At 51.4% G+C, this 15,515-nt stretch overlaps 3 protein-coding genes across 3 annotated transcripts; 2 read left to right on the top strand and 1 right to left on the bottom strand.

The window, feature by feature from the left end:
- Positions 1–2,367: 2,367 nt before the first annotated feature.
- Positions 2,368–4,966, bottom strand: oser1 (oxidative stress responsive serine-rich 1). Its single transcript, XM_068315260.1, has 4 exons — positions 4,418–4,966; positions 3,890–3,999; positions 3,567–3,680; positions 2,368–3,470 (listed from the first exon to the last, which is right to left on the bottom strand). Exons 2-4 carry the CDS (start codon positions 3,964–3,966, stop codon positions 2,645–2,647), a joined length of 1,017 nt encoding a protein of 338 aa, XP_068171361.1. The 5' UTR covers positions 3,967–3,999; positions 4,418–4,966; the 3' UTR covers positions 2,368–2,644.
- Positions 4,967–6,125: 1,159 nt separating this feature from the next.
- On the top strand, positions 6,126–10,424 carry manf (mesencephalic astrocyte-derived neurotrophic factor). Its single transcript, XM_068315048.1, has 4 exons — positions 6,126–6,397; positions 7,339–7,466; positions 7,985–8,126; positions 9,028–10,424. Exons 1-4 carry the CDS (start codon positions 6,310–6,312, stop codon positions 9,210–9,212), a joined length of 543 nt encoding a protein of 180 aa, XP_068171149.1. The 5' UTR covers positions 6,126–6,309; the 3' UTR covers positions 9,213–10,424.
- Positions 10,425–10,653: 229 nt separating this feature from the next.
- On the top strand, positions 10,654–15,303 carry rbm15b (RNA binding motif protein 15B). The gene has a single exon (XM_068314942.1). The coding sequence runs from the start codon at positions 11,412–11,414 to the stop codon at positions 13,911–13,913; it is 2,502 nt and encodes an 833-aa protein (XP_068171043.1). The 5' UTR covers positions 10,654–11,411; the 3' UTR covers positions 13,914–15,303.
- The last annotated feature ends 212 nt before the right edge of the window (positions 15,304–15,515 follow it).

Here is a 15,515-nt window from a genome sequence, read left to right as displayed (position 1 = left end):
TTATTCTTTGTTCACATATTACAAAGAAGCTCCTGTTGTTCTTCTTCACATCCACATGGGGGTGTCAAAGGGTCACACCCTTCTGTCAAAATGGTGAATGACAAACGAAGGTGATTAACATGTCAATGTTTGATCTGAGGATCACAATATTTCCATGTTACTGCCGTGTATTGATGTTAACATTAGTGCAGCTTATGAGGGGGATGGTGCTTTGCTCAAAGGCCCCTCGGCAGTGCTTGGGGAGTGGACTGGTACCTCTGCCAGGTCACACTCTGAAATGTTTCGTCCAACATGGCTGTTGAACCGACCACCCTGCGGTCCGCAGCCCAACTCTTTGTGTACTGAGCTCAGGGCGTGGAACCTGATGTCAAAAGACCCAGAACATCTTTTGCGGTTGACCTTTCACCTGCGCGTTCAAACAAGACAGAAGAGTGTGAAACTGTTACCGCCTGCCGGAGAGAAGAGTAATGAGAGATTTTATAGCTTAAAACATCTAGAATAATTGTAAAACAAATTTAAAAAGCTGACTACTTTGAATTGAATCTTATCCTGTGATTATTGAGGGGCCACTACATAGTTTTATATAATCCAGTTGTTTAAAAAAAATCAACATTTTTATATATTTTAAAAATGACGTCTTATGCAGGTGTACCTTTTGGGTTCCCGCCTTCTTCAGTCCTGGCTCCTCCCACTCCCCTGGCTCTCCTGATTGAGTGGTTTTTGTTGGTTTGACCAGCATCCATCAGCTCCATCCACATCATTTTATTTCTACTTGTATCACCTGTTTCAACTTTGCTCAATGAGCGGAGTTGTAACTCATACGTATATATTTATGTAAGTTAAGTTCTTAGCTTTCAATTTTTTTCATACTTTTGTTATGCATTTTGTTCAATTAAAATGGTTAATGTACAATATGGAGTCCAGGATTGATTACTGGGCAGGAAATAGGGTTCATGGTCGTGGGGGTCTGGGTCCAGGGGGTTCATGGTCGTAGGGGTCTGGGTCCAGGAGGTTCATGGTCGTAGGGTCTGGGTCCAGGGGGTTCATGGTCATAGGGGTCTGGGTCCAGGAGGTTCATGGTCGTAGGGTCTGGGTCCAGGGGGTTCATGGTCGTAGGGGTCTGGGTCCTGGAGGTTCATGGTCGTAGGGGTCTGGGTCCAGGGGGTTCATGGTCGTAGGGGTCTGGGTCCAGGAGGTTCATGGTCGTAGGGGTCTGGGTCCAGGGGGTTCATGGTCGTAGGGGTCTGGGTCCAGGGGGTTCATGGTCGTAGGGTCTGGGTCCAGGAGGTTCATGGTCGTAGGGTCTGGGTCCAGGGGGTTCATGGTCATAGGGGTCTGGGTCCAGGAGGTTCATGGTCGTAGGGTCTGGGTCCAGGGGGTTCATGGTCGTAGGGGTCTGGGTCCTGGAGGTTCATGGTCGTAGGGGTCTGGGTCCAGGGGGTTCATGGTCGTAGGGGTCTGGGTCCAGGAGGTTCATGGTCGTAGGGGTCTGGGTCCAGGGGGTTCATGGTCGTAGGGGTCTGGGTCCAGGGGGTTCATGGTCGTAGGGGTCTGGGTCCAGGAGGTTCATGGTCGTAGGGGTCTGGTTCCAGGGGGTTCATGGTCGTAGGGGTCTGGGTCCAGGGGGTTCATGGTCGTGGGGGTCTGGGTCCAGGGGGTTCATGGTCGTAGGGGTCTGGGTCCAGGGGGTTCATGGTCGTAGGGGTCTGGGTCCAGGGGGTTCATGGTCGTAGGGGTCTGGTTCCAGGGGGTTCATGGTCGTAGGGGTCTGGTTCCAGGGGGTTCATGGTCGTAGGGGTCTGGTTCCAGGGGGCTCATGGTCGTAGGGGTCTGGTTCCAGGGGGCTCATGGTCCGGGTCAGAAGGATTTGAGGTCTTTCTTCTTCAAGCTCAAAGTGCTTCGTGTTCTTCCTTTCGGGAGCTCCTGACAAGAACGAGACAGCGTGTTGGATGTCATCCTGGTCTTCAGGTGCTGTTATGGGTTCAGGGGGCTCACTGGTCCCCCTTGTAGCTAAAGCAACGTTGTTGCAGGGAGAGCATCTTCAAGACAGACTTTTCTGAGGCGGAGAGACTGGACACCGAGGACTGATCCTGTCGGGACACGCAAATAAGGGTCAAGCAAGCCGTGACCCACATAACCGGAAAAAGCAGTGAGGCTAAAGAATGAAAATCTAATTTTGTAATCCTTAAAGGTGTGAAAAGAGCTCATGAGGCAGAAGTTACTTTAGACAAAATTAAAGGACTGTTGTTCTGAGAGGCAGACGGTGAGTCTGATTGAATGTTTCGTATGATCAGACTCACGTCGGTGATTTTACCGTTTTATTTGAATTCTAAAGGTAAAGAGTTCAAAAAGAAGCGACACAACAAACACATTTGTCTGTTTATTCAGTGAAATGAAATCCACGGCCCCACGGACACCCGCCGGCGCAGGTCTCCCGTCGGGTCCCCCCTCCCACCGAGAGCTTTGGCAACTTCATTCATGAACTGAAAATTAAACGTAGCACAATCGAGGGCGGGGGGGGCGATCAGCTGTGAGGAGACGGGTTGAACCAGTTGAAGGCCTGACCCGTTCATTTACCCTCTGACCCCCCTTCACCCCCCCACAGGAACCCCTCCTCCACTTGAACGACCGTCGGAACCTTCCTTTAGGTGTACATCATCTCGGCCATGTGCGACATCTTCTTGGGGATGTACAGGTAATACTCCATGTAACCCGAAAGGTCCTCTATGGTGACGTCATCGACGTACGCCCGCGCCTGCTCCGAGCAGGAGCGGGGGGAGCCCGACGACAGCGATGACGGGGGCGGGGCTGCGTTAGTTCTGGGGGCGTTGTCCTGGCCCGGGGGGCTCGCCTCGCACTCCGAGATCACGTTCCGGAGCCCGGTGAAGGAGTACACCTCCACGCCCGTCCAGTCCTGCTGATTGGACGGGCACTGACATTCGGGCACCTGCCAGCTGTCGTCCTGGGTGTCGGAGCGCTTCCTCCAGGCGCAGCAGCAGGGAGCGTGGGGGCCGTCTCCTGAGCCCTGTTCCGACAGAGCTCGGAAGTCGGGGGTTTCTGTCGGTCCCAACGTCCCGAACTCTGCTCGGTCACAGGCGCTTCTACCCGGGCCACCCAAACTGCTTGACGGCGCGTCTCCAGAGCCCCCCCCATCCGGCTTGGCGGGTGTTGCACCAGCCGGGATCTCTTGAGAGGAAACCGTGTCGATGTGTGACTTGTACGCGGCACACGATCCAAAGGCAAGCGCCGACGAAGGGTCTGTCTGACCCGGGGCGGGTCCGTCGGCGGTGGAAAGAGGCTCGACGGACTCGGACACAGCCAGGCGTTGTTGCTTCAGGCAACCACTAGGGGTCAGCGCAGGCGCCGCCGTGCTGCTACAGTAGGTGAACTTTGGAGGGTGGAGGATGGGGGACTTGGACCTGCGACGACGCTGGGATCTGGAAACGCCCCGGGAAGATTTCCTCATGCAGCTGAAGACAGAAGGAAAGAGAAGAGTTGATGAGAAATCAAAGCTACGCAGCAAAACCTCATCAGGACCCTCCTGTGCCCGCGATACGTCCACCCACCCGTGCCAGTTGTCCTTGGGGCAGCCGAGTTTGGGCTTCGCTGCGCCGCCGTCGAGACACGTCCATGATGGTCCTCTGGGAGCATCGGACACACCAGCGGTGGCGCCGGGCAAACTGGAGGAGGACAGAACCGGATGAGTTCGTCCGTCAAACACTGAGTAGGACTGTCTAGCAAACACGGGTAGCGCTTCAGATTCAAGTGTTTCAGCTTTGAAAGCGCGACTTCAGGAAGGAAGCAGCCAGGGGTTCTGTCTCGGACCGGGGGTTCTGTCTCGGACCCGGGGTTCCTGTCTCGGACCCGGGGTACGACGGCCATCACTCACCTCTCGGCATCGACCCTCAGCTTCTTGAAGGCCGTCTGCAGCGTGTCCTCCTCGCAGTCCTTCCCTCCTGCCTCCATGCTGGGAGGAGGCCTCTGGGACCAGCCACCCAGCTGCAACCGACACAACCGACAGTTAGTCATCCGACACGTCGACCGCCTTTTGAGAATTTACAGTGAATTTAATCTTCACAGCAGTTTCCTAGTTTTGAACTGCGTTGATTAGATTATCATTTGTATTGATTATTTGTCAGACTGATAAGGAAGTACTGATACACCTGCTGACGTCAGTAAACACACGTGACATCACCGCGTGGACTCACCACTGCCCACTCCGCGCATCACGTGACCCACGGGATGCCAGACACGTTCAATAATAAACTCTTATTCGTGTTTTAACGTTAAGTTGTTAGCATTAGCTCCAGGGTCGCAGCTTAGCAGCCGTTAGCTGTTTACAGCTAACGGTAACGCGCTGCTCGCTGCTATGCTAACTAGCTGTCCGTCATCGTTAACGCTCGATGCTTGAACTCACGGTTTAGGGTTTCCTGGTGGGGGTAAATGAGACGTTCCAGGGGCATAAAGGGTCCTTTCCAGCCAGCTGCCCCCTCCCCCGGACGGTGACGAGCCGAGCCAGCGAGGCTAGCCAGCCGCTGCTAGGCTAGGCTAGGCTAGCGAGCTGCTGTTAGCTCGAAGGGCTAGCTCCCCGTTAGCGCCTCCGGACCACCGAACGGGATTCGAACCCTCGACCTGAATCCTCCGCCGGACCGCGTGAAGAAGGCGGCTTCCGCTGGGGGTGACGGTGGGACCGGACCGGACCGGACCGAGCGGACGGGACGAGTCGAGCTTCCGTCGTCCTTGTTTACAGTCGATCCGTCCGCAGTGACTCTGCAACAACACGGCGGCAGTGACGTCACCAGGGAGGAAAAAAACAGTGTGACGTCACCGTGTTGACGGTGGAAACGGTGAGCGTTCCGTTTCTCTCCGGTAGAACGAACAAGCTGGACGCGTCTGCTGCTGAGGAGACGAGCTTGTGATCCGGGTTTCGTGTCTACTCGGGTCTGGACCCGGAAGCGTTGCGCCGGATGACGTCACTCTTATATAACAGCCCTCTACCGGCGGAGACACACACTTTATTTAGACGAGTGAGCGTAAAAATAACCCCCAGGCCCCAGAGGTGGTAAATATTTAAAGCAGAAAGATATCCCGCTAAATTTAATTAAATTAAAACTTAAATCGCATTAAATTTATTACATTAATATAATTAATACACCAAAAACAATGCAAACGCTATAGACACTTCACTCTACCTATGCCCAACTAGGCCTATTTATTTATGCCTTTTTATTCCTATCCTATTTGTGTCTTCGTATTTGTATATACTTGGTGGGTTATTTATTACTCTTTCTATTTTCTATTTGGTGTTGGTACTACTTTCTATGTGCTTTTGCTGTTTGTGTGCTTTTTCTGTGTTTTGTGTACTCACTGTGCTGTGTGTAGTGTGACGTACAATTTCCCTGATGGAACCTCCTTAAGGGATCAATAAAGTTCTACTCTACTCTTTACTCTACATTAAATCACGTTAAATTACACAAATCAAAAAGTATTTTCATTTTATTCTAGTTTTACTGCTTCTATCGCTCTCTTTTTTTCCTGTTTAAACTATGTTTGAGTTCACGTCTATAAATAAACCTGTCTTGCATTTCAGAAGAAGCTCTGGTGTCTGTGGTATTTTCAGACCAACCGCCTCTGAACTAGACAGCAGAGCTGATCTGGAGACCATTTTCTTGAGATGAAATGCTTTTTATTTCAGCTCTTAAACAATATTAGAAGGCCTGTTATTCGTAGAAGGTTATGGGTTCACATGTTCTCTCATCTCCCACGGAATGATAGCAGATATTAATATCAGCAATCAGACATTAGTGCGGGATTAAAGCCAGTCGGTGTACACAGTTTGGTTCTAATATAGATTTTAATCAAAAAAAACAAACAGATATAAACCTTTACTTTGTGGGTAATCTGCTCTATAAATTGAATTAACTTTATTTTCGCCACAAGTCATACTTCATTTAATTTAATTTACTCTCTTCATTTATATCCTTCATTTTTTAATTATTAATTTCCTGCTTGTTCAATCTTATAACGATGTAAAACAAGTATTTTCATGCAAATATAATAAAAAGTCAACGGGACGGATGTGGCCCAATCAGATGGCGCCAACTGGATGTAGTTCGGGGAGCGTTCCCTTGTCGACCAATCAGAGTACACTGCGTGTTGGACTTCAGGAAGACTCTGAATTATCGACCAATGAGGTGGCGGCAGCCCCCCTACGTCACACCGGAAAGCCCAGCGCGGTGAGTCTCGGTGGTTCCATACCGGCGTCTGTCCTGCGGCTGTCGGCGGTTGAAGACACAGACGGCGGCCGGAATGTTGACCCTGAGCGGACTGTCGGTGGCCCTGGCGCTGGCCCTGGTGCCCGGACCCGCCGGGGCCCTGAGGGACGGGGAGTGTGAAGGTAGGCTGGCTCCAGCTCCGGCGTTAGCCCGGCGGCTAGCGTTAGCTCAACGGCTAGCTAGCGTTAGGTTAGCGTCAGGTGGAGAAAACGGTCTTAAAGATGCTAATGTGTTCATATACAGCTGCTAGTTACTTCTGCTACTACTAGTCACTAGTGTAACCACTAGTTACTAGGGCAGACCTGCTGCTGACTAGTAGGGAGACGGGGCAGAGACAAGCCGTCACAGGTTACATAAGTACCGGTTCTAGAGGGTTCTACTGAGTTCTAGAGGGTTCTAGAGCTGACAGAATCCATCAGGTAGTTTTATTTCTTTAATTTTATCACCCGATGTCTAACAAAACATAATCAAATGATCACATGACTTTAACATTTTGCATTCTTGATGTAAATAAAACATTTACTGGTGATTGAAATAGACAGGGTCACTTCCTGTCTGTCGACCAATCAGGTAAGACAAGATTTCAGGTAAAAAAAGTGACAAAATTCTATCTAGCTATCTATCTATCTATGATTGATAGATATCTACATTAGACAGACACATAGATAGACATCTGATAGATACTTCAGTTAATTTCCCAGATAGAACCTGCCTAAGGGATCAATAAAGTTCTACTCTACTCTCTACTCTGCTTTAGATAGATGGATAGATGGATTGATTGTAGATAGATAGTTTCAGACCTGACATTCTTTCTGTCTACTGCATATATTATATATGTAAATGACTCTATTTAAGTGTATTACGCAAAAGTCTTCATTATTTCTACATGTATTGTTTTAGTTCTAGTTCTAAACTTGTTGTTTTTCCTTCTCCGTCTCGCTCAGAGCTCCTGGTGAATCCTAGATTTCCCTCAGGGATCAATTAATTATTGTGATTGTGATCAAAGCTCACCGGCATCAGGTTTCACCTCCCTTCACACTCCTGCGGTGCTCTCTCGTTTCAGTGTGTGTGACCTTCCTGGGGAAGCTGTACCAGTCGCTCAAAGACAATAATGTCGATTTCAAGAGCGACAACGTCGAGAAGGCGCTCATGGAAAGCTGCAAGGATGCTAAAGGCAAAGAGAACCGCTTTGTGAGTGGACATGAGTTCTGACAGCCGCGCCGCTTCAAATAGTTCTGTTCATTACGCCTCTATCAAAACCGCAAAGTAAAACGTCTGATTGATGTTAACCTGTCTATGTCAAGCCTGTCTCATTTTCTGAATTTAGGAGAAGATTCACGGGATAAAAAACAAGTTAATCAGTTCATAAATTACAAGATATTTTAAGTTTAAGTTTAGTAAAATGTTTTTTCTTCCATAAATTAATGTAATTTGTGAAATCACTTGAAGCAGTGCTTCCAAACGTTCAGGTTAGAACCCAGACGACCCGTCACTGAACTTTGAGCTGCTAGCTGTGAAGCTAACCATGCTAGACAAACTGGACAGATGTCAGACGTGTGAAAACGTGAACTCTCACCTCTGGAGACGATGTGGCGAAAGAGGGCGTGGTCTCAGAGACCTTCCAGGGCGGGGCTAAATCTGACTGATCCACCAGCTCCACACGACGTCTCCTGTTTGCTAACCAGGTGTGGTTTCTCTCTCTGGTTCAGTGTTACTACATCGGGGCGACGATCGATGCGGCCACCAAGATCAGCAAAGAGGTGTCGACGCCGCTCAGCTACCACGTGCCAGTGGAGAAGATCTGCGAGAAGCTGAAGAAGAAGGACAGTCAGATCTGCGAGCTGAGATACGGTGAGGAGGAAGTTCAGCTGGAGGGGTTTCCTTAGTTTGAGGCGACGCTTTGGTTCCATGTGTGGCTCAGGTTACATCTAGTCCAGAATGAAGAGTGAAGACTAGTTTTAAGACATTCTCACCGGACTGACCCTCTAGACGTGGTCATACCTCCACCTGACCACTAGATGGGAGCAGAGATGAGAACACCCGCCTTCTTTGTTAGTCGTTGACTCAGCCAGATGGATTCTGGAGCGTTTTCGCTGATCCTTCAGTCCAGTGGCTCCACAGTGAAGCCATCAGAAGAACGTCTAGACTCTCTCCTGTCATCAGGGTTTTGGGTTCTTTAGTTATTGGCAGGAGAACATCAGCTGGTTCCATCAAAAACTCGTTCTTGATCCAAAAAACGGAGAAAAACAGCTTTCTGTGCAGCAATTTTGACGCTAATATTTTAGCTTTAGCGACACTCAAACATGTCTACAGTTGTTTACTTCTATAAAACAACAAAAACAATTGGAAATAAGGAATTTGATGGAAAATTAATTTATGAATAAATAAGTTCTATGTCTACATTTGACAACAGCAAATGATTTTTTTTAGCTAATCTAGTGGCTTTAAAGCAGCTCTCTGGGCTTCAGGGGTCACATGACCGGATGAGATTCGAACCTCAACCCGTTCACCCTCTCATCATCGTTTCTCGAGATTCTTTCTCCTCAAATAACATCAAACGTTCTCTGTAGAGTCTGAGCTGCTGGATTTGTCGTCTCTTCCTGTCTTATTCTCATGTAATAGAATCCGATCGCTTGTCCAAACGCAGCTCTACTGCCCCCTGCAGGGGATCAGTTCACACCTACACTGCGGTAGGAGTAGGGGACAAAGACACATAAATGTGGTCTCATCGGTTCTCGTCTGTCCCCTGCAGACAAGCAGCTGGACCTGTCCACCGTGGACCTGAAGAAGCTCAAGGTGAAGGACCTGAAGAAGATCCTGGAGGAGTGGGGCGAGTCCTGCAAAGGCTGCGCCGAAAAGTCCGACTTCATCCGTAAAATCTCCGAGCTGATGCCAAAGTACGCTCCGGCAGCCGCCAGAGTACGGACAGACCTGTAGCCGGAGCGCGGACCAATCACAACGTCGCACCACGTCGGACCTGAATGGGGCCAGACTGCTAACTGGGAGGAGGAGGAGTCTGATTGGTTTATTTCGGGTTAATGTAGATGTTACTGTAAACACATGTTCAACCAGGACCAGTGGAGTTCTGGGAGGAATCCATCTGGGGAGCTAATTAGCATAGCGACAGAGGACTCGGGGCGAGCTGAAACGCTTCATACGATACCGCCACGCCATCACGTATGTCAGAAGAACCAACAGTTTTGGCTCCTCCCATCAGGGCACACTGCCCCCTAGTGGTGTGGGAAGAAAACGGACCAAACTCACAGCACTCAGAATGTCTTATTCCCTTCATTATAATGCTGTTTAGTTAGCGCCAGCTAACCGTTAGCATACGTAATATTGGTGTGTAGGTATCGTATGAAGACACCGTCCATTAACAACATCCTGCGGAGACGTCCAGACCCTCGACTCTCATTCCTGACCTCCAGTTTACTCATTCAATTCAGTTTACAGCTGAAAACATCCAGTGTCAAACCTGGAATTTTTGTTATTTGTGACATTTCAAGATTTTTTTGCTGATTGGCCCTGAGGCAGCCGATCCACCGGAATTCTCACAGCTTTCCCAAGTTTCACGCTTCAGACTCGTCTCAAAGGATTCTCTTACAATCAAACGGTTTTTGTAGTTCAAATGAAAGACTGGAACACCATTTATACAAGATGTCAGACACGACTGAATGGATGTGGTCTATTTTTTGGGGGGTGGGTAAGACGTCTGTCTACATCAATATTAGAAGAATCTGTTTTAAGGCGAGTCTGAAAATATACAATCAGTCAAACCTGAAAGGATCTGAACAGATTCTGATCAATATTTAGATATTTATTGTTTTTTTTAGTTTGCCTTATTTCATTTCTGTTTCTTTGTTTTATTAGTTTTTATTCCTCTCTGTGTTTCTGGATTCTGGTTGGTATTCGAGACGGTTTCTGTAGAACATGAAGTGAACTCCTCTTTCAAGCAGCGCCGGAACCATCAGGTGTCGATCCGACACACGAAACAAGAGAATGGACTCGAGTTGAAGGACAGTTGGACACGACTGTCTCACAGCCGTCATCTGTTCAGCTGCAGGAAACGAAAGCTTGTAAATCCGCCGTGAGGCAGAGGCGTTTGTTACCGCTGTACTGTTCTAATTTTTCATTAAAATATGAAAATGTCCACGAGTTGAGCATTTCATTTAAAGGTGTTCTCCAATGGGACGTTTAAGTTTAAAAATTACTTCTGGGAAATCGACCACATAGTTTGAGCGACATTTTTTGGAGAGTTCTCAACACAAAACTCAAAAGAAATACTTTAATAATAGAAGAATGAAGAATAAAATAAACCAAGAAGGAGCAAACAAACAGGAAGAAGATAATAATAAATATCTAAACTAATTCAGTTCTATATGGGTTTAAATGTCATTTTAGTTGTGTGCATAAACATTCAATAAAAACTACCGTCAGGCGTGAACCGGAAGTCAGACTCGGTGACCCTCTACTGCCCCCTGCTGCTGTAGAGCAGACACTACGCTTCTGTGTTCTACTGGAAGAACCTCAGTTCTTTATCTGCATTAATTTTATTGTAATTGCTGCATTTAAATGGGTGATTTTATTTAATTTCATCCATAAAAGTTTTCATTGTCGACAGGAGTTCATTGTAATTTGTATGCAGGTTCTTTTTTGCTCTACAAACTAAAAACACAGCTAAATACAAAACAAACTAGGGCCAAAAATAGAAGTTTTTAAATATTTTCAAAAACAATTTTATATAATTATCTGTTCCACACACAAAAACTAAACATTTAAAGAAAGAATCCTTTCTTTAAAGTATTCGTTTTCAAGTCCTGCATTTGAAACCTGACGTCACGACGTAACGTCCTACGTCAGACGTCATCGTAGGCTCCTCCCCCCAGGGGAAAGCGCACATTCCTATTGTCCAAGATGGCGGCGCAGATGTCGGTCCTCCGATGCTGACATGTTTCCAAACGAGTTTCTGCTTTTATTCCGTCTTGTGGCTCAGCGTTTATCGGTCGTTCCGGCCGCCATCTTCCCCCGGAGCTCCCGCCCGCGTCCTTCTCTCCGCTAACGCCGCCGGTAGTCGCTCCTCAGGCCGGATTCCCGTTTGCGGGCAGCGAAAAGTTTGAGCTCCATCCTCGGCTGAACATGAAGCGGCAGGCCGGGAGGGAGGCGAGTCCGTCCAGGGCCATCGCCAAGCGGATCCGGGAGCGGGAGCGGGAGCGGGAAGGCGCCCGGAGGGAGGAGCTGCCGACGCCGCCGCCGCCGCTGGCGCTGCTGCTGGCGGACAGCCGGGGCTACCACCGCCGGAGCCGCAGCAGGGAGCGGGAGAAGCCGCGGCTGCGGGAGGAGCGGGCGGCCGCCCTGGAGCTCCACCACCGGCACGAGCTGAGCCTGCTCGGCCGCCCCCCGCTGCGCACCGCCGCGGCAGAGCTGCCCGCCGCCCGGCCGGGGACCCTGGAGTACAAGACTCTGCTGATCAGCAACCTGGGCTCGCAGGTGTCGGACGAGGACGTGGAGGATTCTCTGTTCCACGAGTTCAAGAAGTTCGGGGACGTGAGCGTGAAGCTGTCCCACACCCCCGAGCTGGGCCGGATCGCCTACGTCAACTTCCGGCACCCGGAGGACGCCAAGGAGGCCCGGCACGCCAAGTCCTCCCGGTTGGTCCTGGGGGAGCGGCAGCTGAAGATCGAGCCCATGTACGTCCGGAGGCGCAGCGTCACCCCCCCGGATGTGGGCTACCTGCCCCTGCACCCGCCCTACCCCTACAGGCAGCGCTCCCTCTCCCCCCCAACGGGGCCGGGCGTCAGCAACATCAGGGACCTCCGAGCCCGGCATTACGCCCTGGAGACCCTGGGGCTCAGCCGAGAGCGGGAGAGGCTGTTGGATTATTATGGGATGCTGGACGAGAGGGGGCGCCCCTACGGATTCCCCCCCATGCCGGTGGTGGAGGACCTGAAGCCGGAGGACGACCAGCGGGCGACCAGCAACCTGTTCATCGGCAACCTGGACGGGAACGTGACGGAGGCGGAGCTAAGGAGGGGGTTCGACAAGTACGGCATGATCGAGGACGTGGTGATCAAACGGCCGGCGCGCGGTCAGGGGGGGGCCTACGCCTTCGTCAAGTTCCAGAACCTGGACATGGCCCATCGGGCCAAAGTGGCCATGCAGGGGCGGCTGATCGGCGGCAACCCCATCAAGATCGGCTACGGCAAGGCCAACCCCACCACCCGGCTGTGGGTGGGGGGGCTGGGGCCCGGGAACTCCCTCGCCGCCCTCGCCCGCGAGTTCGACCGCTTCGGGAGCATCCGGAACATCGACTACGTGAAGGGGGACAACTTCGCCTACATCCAGTACGAGAGTCTGGACGCCGCCCAGGCCGCCTGCACCCAGATGAGGGGCTTCCCCCTGGGGGGTCCGGAGCGGCGCCTCCGGGTGGACTTCGCTAAAGTGGAGGAGAGTCCGTCTCGCCCGTTCCCCCCGGGCTACCAGCCGCCCGTCGCCCCCCTGTCCCACTACGAGCTCCTGGGGGAGACCTACAGCCGCCACCGCAGCCTGGAGAGGGAGCTGAGGGGAGTCAGGGACCGCCCCTCGCCCCCCCCGCACAGCCTCCTGTCCCAGCGGGACCGGGACAGGGCCCTGCTGGAGAGAGACTTCGCCCCCTCCAGCCCCACCCGCCTGGAGAGGAGGGCGGCGGGGGGGGTTGAGGCGTTTGGGAGGAGCGGGAGGAGGAGTCGCAGCCGGAGCCGGGAGAAGTGGCTGAAGGAGCGGGAGGAGCGGAGGAACCGGAGGAAGAGCAGGAGTCCCACCCCCCCCGAGAGGCCGGCGGAGGAGCGGGACAAGGAGAAGGAACGGGGGAGGTCGAGGATCCGGGGTCCCGGGGGCGTGGCCTCGCCCGACGCCAGTCCGGATCGAGCCCGGGTCCGAGCCCCCGACTCCACCACGGAGCCCAGGGATCACTCCCCCGACAGCGCCGCGGCGGGACGCCACCCCGCCCCCAACGATGAAGACCCGCCGTCCGGCCGCCACCACGGGAAGAGGGCGTCCGTGGAGCGCCTGAACAACCACCACCGGAACAGCGAGGCCGCCGCCGCGCCCGCCGTCCACACGGACACCTCCTCGTCCCCGGGGACGCTGTCCGAGTTCGCCCGCGCCTCCCTCCCCAAAACATGGAGCGGCTTCTTCGCCCTGAAGAACAGCAGCTTCCCCACGGACCTGTACCTGCTGGAGGGGGGGGCGGCGTTCTTCGGTGCCGTGATGAAGGACACCCCCAAGAACCAGCTGAAGATCGCCCAGAGGCTCCGCATGGACCAGACCCGCCTGGACGAGGTGTCGCGCCGCATCAAGCTGGGGCGCCCCGACGGCTTCGCCATCCTCCTGGCCATCCAGGGGCCCGTGGACCGCCAGGCCCCCACCCCCGAGGCGGGGCTGCAGGTGCGTCTGCTGCGCCACCTGGTGACGTACTTACGTAACAAGGAAGCGGCCGGCGTGGTGAGCCTATCCGCCGGGAAGGAAGCGGGTCCCGGGGCGATGCTGTACGCCTTCCCCCCCGGGGAGTTCTCGCAGCAGTACCTCCAGGCGGCCAAAAGGACTGTGGGTAATCTGGACGAGGAACACATGGTCATCGTGATCGTCGGCGACACTAACTGAACCCGCCGACGCTTTTTTTTTACTAGAACGCATTTTATCGTCGTAACTGAAAAAGGAACGTACACTACACCCCCCCGCCGCCGCCCCGCCCCCTTGACCCGGTTGTCACATGTCCAGACGTGTTGGAGGGACTTTACCGTTAAACGTTACTACGAAACTCGTAAACACTAAATCCCGTCTTTATCGTTACGGTTCCGGCCCGTCTGGGCCGAACCGGGACCTTTCCTAAAAACACCCGCTGGTACAAGCGGAGCGGACCCCCGGGGGCCTCTGCTGGCACTCGCCGGATGAGACTGCAGTGACGTGGAGGGTCCCGTCCCGATCCGTCCCATCCTGGTCTGACCAGCGGAACCATTCCACTTTGGTTTTACAGCGTTTTGTTGCATGCAGGAAGAAAACCCGTTGTGTTTTGTGTGTGTGTGAGATGTTTGCTCCGCCCTCGGTGACTCGTTGACTCCTCCAGGTTCTGGGGGGTCGGCCCGTTCGACCCCCCCTCCGCCCCCAGAGCCAGACCCCTGAGTCACCGGAAAGAACCAGGAAGTGTTTGAGTTGTAGGAACGGGTTCCGTCCCAAACAGCTCAGCACCTGTTCAGAACCCGGCTGAAGCGGTGACTTTATTGTTAGTAGGGATGTTTTTGTTGCCGCGGTTACGAGCTGGATTCAGCTCAACCCCCCCCCCCCAGTCACCTGCAGAGGAATCTTTTGGTATCTGGAGTTTGAAGTTTGTCCAAGATGTTTTATTCGAGAATTAAACCTAAAACATTCCATTTGGGGGTGGGGGGTCACGATGTTTAGACATGACAACACGTGTCCCGATAAACGTGTTCTGTGATTCCACATGATGATGGCTTTGATGTCCGGTTTGGTTTTTAAAGTTTGTTCCAGCTCCTGAACCAGGATTTTAAAACTCTTGTTTTAAACGATCAAAAATCACGGGATTCTCTTTTTATCTAAAACCAGACCCGCTGTCCTGCTGTATTCTCATGTTGTTGGATTCAATGCATTAAATGAATTAACTCGGTTGTAATCCCGATAATACAGACCAGCTGGATGATTTTTAAATTTCTTTCTTTCAAACCGTCGTATTTTCAACACTAATAGTGCTGAGAGTTAATTTATTCATGCTTCGTGATCAAATCCCACCGTTTGGTTTTTATTCTGGTTTGGACTCGACCACCCGAAGGGAAACGTTCTGCTTCTAGCTTCACTTTGTTCATCTGATTATTATGCAGATTATTTGTCGTACAAATGCCTCATTTCCATTGTTGTCAAGTCATTTTGTCCTTTAACTGAGTTCGTTTTCATATTAAAAGATGAAAGATGTTCAAAAAATGTATTGAAATTCTTTTTTTCTCAGTACTCTTCTTGGTCTTTTTTCTAGGAAGTTGAGATTCGAACCTCATCGCCGTTAACGGCGTTTTAAAACCGGGACGATCAGAAAAGAAATTCTAAGAAGTTCTGTTTTTTTTTCTTGTCTCCAGTGAGTAAAAACTAAACTTTTTCTTCAAGTAAACCTGGATTTCAAAACTATGTAAAAATTCATATTAAAAAACATTTGTCACATCATCAATTCTGATTTAAAGTGTAGAAATTTTTGGTAGA

The sequence above is a fragment of the Antennarius striatus genome, chromosome 5 (assembly GCF_040054535.1).
Source record: "Antennarius striatus isolate MH-2024 chromosome 5, ASM4005453v1, whole genome shotgun sequence".
In the NCBI taxonomy this organism is placed as follows: domain Eukaryota; kingdom Metazoa; phylum Chordata; class Actinopteri; order Lophiiformes; family Antennariidae; genus Antennarius; species Antennarius striatus.
Note: the sequence above shows the minus strand (reverse complement) of the source record. Positions and strands in the feature narration are given on the sequence as shown.

What these genes read in the sequence shown, in the direction of transcription:
- rbm15b (XM_068314942.1), top strand. Translation starts at nt 11,412, where the DNA reads ATGAAGCGGCAGGCCGGGAGGGAGGCGAGTCCGTCCAGGGCCATCGCC.
- manf (XM_068315048.1), top strand. Translation starts at nt 6,310, where the DNA reads ATGTTGACCCTGAGCGGACTGTCGGTGGCCCTGGCGCTGGCCCTGGTG. An exon ending in GAGGGACGGGGAGTGTGAAG is followed by an intron (nt 6,398 to 7,338) that starts GTAGGCTGGCTC and finishes CTCTCGTTTCAG; the next exon opens with TGTGTGTGACCTTCCTGGGG. An exon ending in AAGGCAAAGAGAACCGCTTT is followed by an intron (nt 7,467 to 7,984) that starts GTGAGTGGACAT and finishes TCTCTGGTTCAG; the next exon opens with TGTTACTACATCGGGGCGAC.
- oser1 (XM_068315260.1), bottom strand. Translation starts at nt 3,966, where the DNA reads ATGGAGGCAGGAGGGAAGGACTGCGAGGAGGACACGCTGCAGACGGCC. An exon ending in CTGAGGGTCGATGCCGAGAG is followed by an intron (nt 3,681 to 3,889) that starts GTGAGTGATGGC and finishes GTCCTCCTCCAG; the next exon opens with TTTGCCCGGCGCCACCGCTG. An exon ending in CCCAAGGACAACTGGCACGG is followed by an intron (nt 3,471 to 3,566) that starts GTGGGTGGACGT and finishes TTCTGTCTTCAG; the next exon opens with CTGCATGAGGAAATCTTCCC.